General features: G+C 35.7%; 2 protein-coding genes across 2 annotated transcripts; both read left to right on the top strand.

Moving 5' to 3' along the window:
- The first annotated feature begins 428 nt into the window (after window positions 1–428).
- LOC130648278 (tigger transposable element-derived protein 6-like) lies at window positions 429–1,670 on the top strand. The gene has a single exon (XM_057454319.1). The coding sequence runs from the start codon at window positions 429–431 to the stop codon at window positions 1,668–1,670; it is 1,242 nt and encodes a 413-aa protein (XP_057310302.1).
- A 224-nt stretch (window positions 1,671–1,894) lies between these two features.
- LOC130648279 (uncharacterized) lies at window positions 1,895–3,613 on the top strand. The gene is made up of 6 exons (XM_057454320.1): window positions 1,895–1,995; window positions 2,075–2,367; window positions 2,467–2,660; window positions 2,714–3,038; window positions 3,135–3,298; window positions 3,377–3,613. The coding sequence occupies exons 1-6, from the start codon at window positions 1,895–1,897 to the stop codon at window positions 3,611–3,613; spliced, it is 1,314 nt and encodes a 437-aa protein (XP_057310303.1).
- Window positions 3,614–4,389: the final 776 nt, after the last annotated feature.

The following is a 4,389-nucleotide window of genomic DNA, read 5'->3' on the forward strand; positions in this document are numbered from 1 at the left end:
AGTTACTTTGCACGAGCTTAATTCATCAGCTCTGAGGAAATAAAATATTGTTTCAGCAAATTTTCCAGATTTTCCAAGTGGTAAATGTCCAACTATCTTGTTTTCTTTCTTGACACACACAGCATATTTGTCAACGGGATTATTAGGCTCTCCTTCGCATTGTAAAGTCTCCCCATTTTTTGGAGTCCACAATGCTTTATAAACGTGGAACCCCTTAACATGTGAAGCCAATTCAAATTCTTTTATCATTACAACATTGATTAAATTTTGATCAATTATCATTTTTGCAAGATCCATCTTCTCCTTTTTCTCCTGGTTTGCTTTTCCTTGTTGCCATGCACAAGTAATAATGATAATGTTCACAGGGTGTTCACACAAGAATTTTTAAAAACATTCGAATTGAAATTCGAACATTCGTATTCGAAAAAATGCACGAACAGGTTAACAATAAATCTTTTATACAAGTCGGTATTTGTTTTATTTTCTATTTCAGGCACAATGTAACGTTCAAGACGGTCGTTGGTGAAAGCAGTTCTGTTCAACCTGATATGATAGCATCTTGGTTTGAAACCACTTTACCAACATTATTAACTAACTACAAACTAGAAGATATTTACAATGCCGACGAATTCGGTCTCTTCTACCAATGCTTGCCAAATAAAACGTATCACTACAAATCCGAAAAATGCTCTGGGGGTAAAAATAGCAAAGTCCGAATTACCGGGCTTGCAGCTGCCAATGCTGTCGGAGATAAACTACCAATGTTTGTGATTGGTAAATCGAAGAAACCAAGGTGCTTCAAAAATGTAACATCCCTACCCTGCAGGTACAGAGCGCAGAAGAAGAGTTGGATGGACAGCTCTCTTTTTGAAGAGTGGGTGCGAGAAATCGATGCAATGTTTCTAAAAGAAGGTCGAAAGATAGTCTTGATCATCGATAATTGTCCCGCTCACCCTGATGTCGGTGGACTGTCCAACATTAAATTGATTTTCTTACCTCCAAATACAACTTCTGTGTCACAACCGATGGACCAAGGTGTCATAAGATGTCTTAAGTCTCTTTATCGCCAAAACTTGGTCAACATGATGATTCAAAACCTAGAAAAAGGCAAAGATCTTCCAAAAGTTTCAATTCTGCGTGCTCTTCAAATACTTGTTTCGTCGTGGGACAAAGTGAAGAAAGAAACCATCGTAAATTGCTTCAAGAAATCAAAGATTTTCAAGAAAGCTCAACAGAATGCAACTGATGATATTGATGATCCATTTAAACAACTGGAGAAAGATCTCACACAACTGCGTGCCATTGACGATACCATTATTCCTGCTGATCTCTCGGCCCGTGATGTTGTCGATATTGACCAAGATTTGACCACAATCGAAAATCCCGTGACTGATGAAGAAATCCTTGAGTCGGTACGGCCAAGTACAGATGAGAATGACGAGGAGCATGATGAAAATGCCGATGTCATCGAGGTGTTTGATGAGCCAGTGAGCAAGCCAACAAAATCAGAAATAAACACTGCAGTGGAGACTTTACAAAATGCTTGTCTATTCACTGATGATGGAAATGACATGCAACGCCTCCTGCTTCGCTTTGAAGATTTGTTTCTTAAAAGTGAAATGAAAAACAAGAAGCAAACTAGTATTTTGAGCTTTTTCGATCAAAAATAATGTATGTAATTGTAATCAACAATAAGTATACATGTACGCAAAATGCTGTTTTCTTTATTATCCATTTCCCTTTCTTGACCAAACAGTTCCTTCAAGTACCCTTAATTCAGGTGAATTTTAATTTTAAAAGCTTGCCCACAGATACCTATGACCGAACTACTGACCCTTGCCCTTTTCTGAAAATTTCAAAAAATTTCGAAAAACTCGTTATCTCGAACTTTTTCATGAAATACGCTCGTTATGTCGAACCTCCGCTATCTCGAACGCTCGCTATCTCGAACTTTTCTTTCGGTCCCTTGGGAGTTCGAGATAACGAGCGTCGACTGTATATACAAAAAACACCCTTTCATTAAAAACCGGGAAAACTTTAAAAGGCAAAGAAACAAATGTGTGGCTGTTTGTAGAGACGCAAAAAAAAGGTTTTACACATCACTAAATATGAACAACATATTTGATAAAAAAAAGTTCTGGAAAAATGTAAAACCGATATTTTCTAACAAATGCGTAAAAGATGCAATCCAAGTAATAGTTGAAAATGATCAAATAATTCGTGAAAAAGAACATATAGCAAATATAATAAATGATCATTTTGTTAATGTCACGAATTCTTTGAATATTGATGGAATTTTGCACGAAAACTATAACGGTATTAAAAAAGTTTTTGAAAACGTCATCAAGAATTACGAACAGCATCAGCGTATAATTTGGATAAACAAACATGTTACCACTACCAACAAAATGTGCTTCAAACCAATTAAAATTGACATCATGAAAAAGTATATTGGTAACCTAAAAGAAAACAAATCCGGTCCGAAAGGAGCAATTCCACCGTGTTTCCTCAAACATTACGTCGATGTGCACGGAGAACATCTCAACAAGCTGTTTAAGAAATCTATTGTCGATGAAGTTTTCCCTGGAGCATTGAAATTGGCTGATATTTGTCCACTATCTAAAAACGGAGATCGTTCATCAAAATTGAATTATCGTCCTGTTAGTAAACTGAGCAGTGCGTAAAAATTTTTGAACGTATTATGTTTGATCAGATTTATGAATTTATTGATAGTAAATTATCACCTCTTTTGTCAGGTTTTCGTAAGGGTTTTAGCAGCCAGCATGTTTTGCTTTACTTGATAGAATCGTGGCGAAAAGATCTTGATAAAGGAAATGCTGTAGGGCCGCTATTGATGGATTTGAGTAAAGCATTTGATTGTGTGGATCATTATCTGTTAATAGCGAAACTACATGCTACTACATTCTCAAAAAGTGCTTTAGTTCTTTTAAGGAGTTATCTCACCAATAAGTTTCAAAGAGTCAGAATTGATGGCTATTTCAGCTTGTGGAAAGAGATTATTAATGGTGTTCCACAAGGTTCGATTCTGGGTCCACTTTTATTCAATATTTATATAAATGATTTAATGTTTATTTTAAATGATAGAGCTGATGTTAAAATTTGTAATTACGCAGATGACAATACATTTTATACATATGGAAAACAATTTGAGGAGATAAAGTTATGTTTAGAAAGTGCCTTTTCAACTGTTAGCACATGGTTTTCCAATAACGGGCTTCAGTTAAATTCTGAGAAGTGCAAACTGCTCATTCTGGAAAAACCAAAAAACAAAGATTTTGTTAGTTTAAATTTGAAAAATAATATATTACAAGAGTCTCCATACGTAAATTTATTGGGTATAATTCTTGACAATCAGCTTTCTTTTAGGCAACATGTTCTTCCATTATGTAAAAAGGCTAATGCCAAGATCAATGCCCTAAAACGTATGTCACCATATATGTCTAATTATAAGCGAAATGTTATTGCTAATTCATTTATTTATAGCATATTTATTTACTGCCCTCTTATATGGAGCATTCATAGTAGAGAAAATAGACTTTTACGCGACAGAGTTGAATCAATATTCATGAAAAGTTCTGCCGAAACTTGTTAAAGGAGGTTTTTTTAAAAAAAATGAAACAGAACCCTCCTACATTAATGATGTTTTTGCATTCAAAAAGACTGCATATAGTTTCCGTACATCAAGTTCTCTTGAAAGGCGCAGAATTCGCACCACAAAGCATGGCCTATTAAGCGTCTCTTATATTGCGTCTAAAATAAGGGAGAAGCTTCCAAACTCTGTCCGAAATGCCCCTTCGTTGTCCTTATTCCATCACGGGCTAAACACGATTCCGTTTATTCAATGTTTATTATTATAATATAAATCTCTTATTTCTTTAAAACTTTACTTCAAGACAGCCGATTTTAATTAGCCCAAGGCTAACAAATTTAAACTACATTTTTTTTAATGTATCAAGCATGTGTTATTGTATATTGTATATCGACTTTAAAGAAGGAATAAACAAATAGAAAAAAAATTAATAAATGAATAAAGCCATGCTTCCAGGGAAAACGACTTAGGTCGTCGTAGTCTATTGAGACTGGAAGGACTAGACAACTGGTTACCTGCCCAAGCACGTGGAACAACGTGAGTTACGTGTAAGGCCGTTATTAGGCGGCCAAAGCGATAGTACAGCTTTAAGATGCCTGTGAATGTAGTTGACAGCGTTCTAAAACCATGAAGCTAGGGAAAACGGCAAAGGACATCGTAGTCCATTGAGAGTGGAAGGACTATACCAATCGTTACCTTCCCATGCACGTGGAACAACGTGATTTACGTGTAAGGCCTTTATTACACGGCAAAAGGCCATATTACAGTCATTTGACGCT

Source organism: Hydractinia symbiolongicarpus, chromosome 6 (assembly GCF_029227915.1).
Source record: "Hydractinia symbiolongicarpus strain clone_291-10 chromosome 6, HSymV2.1, whole genome shotgun sequence".
NCBI lineage: Eukaryota > Metazoa > Cnidaria > Hydrozoa > Anthoathecata > Hydractiniidae > Hydractinia > Hydractinia symbiolongicarpus.

Bases quoted from the DNA above. Each gene is read 5' to 3' on its own strand.
- LOC130648279 (XM_057454320.1), top strand. From the start codon at position 1,895: ATGAAATACGCTCGTTATGTCGAACCTCCGCTATCTCGAACGCTCGCT. The intron at 1,996-2,074 runs GTATATACAAAA...GGCTGTTTGTAG, and splicing joins CGAGATAACGAGCGTCGACT to AGACGCAAAAAAAAGGTTTT. The intron at 2,368-2,466 runs GTATAATTTGGA...GTAACCTAAAAG, and splicing joins GAATTACGAACAGCATCAGC to AAAACAAATCCGGTCCGAAA.
- LOC130648278 (XM_057454319.1), top strand. From the start codon at position 429: ATGCACGAACAGGTTAACAATAAATCTTTTATACAAGTCGGTATTTGT.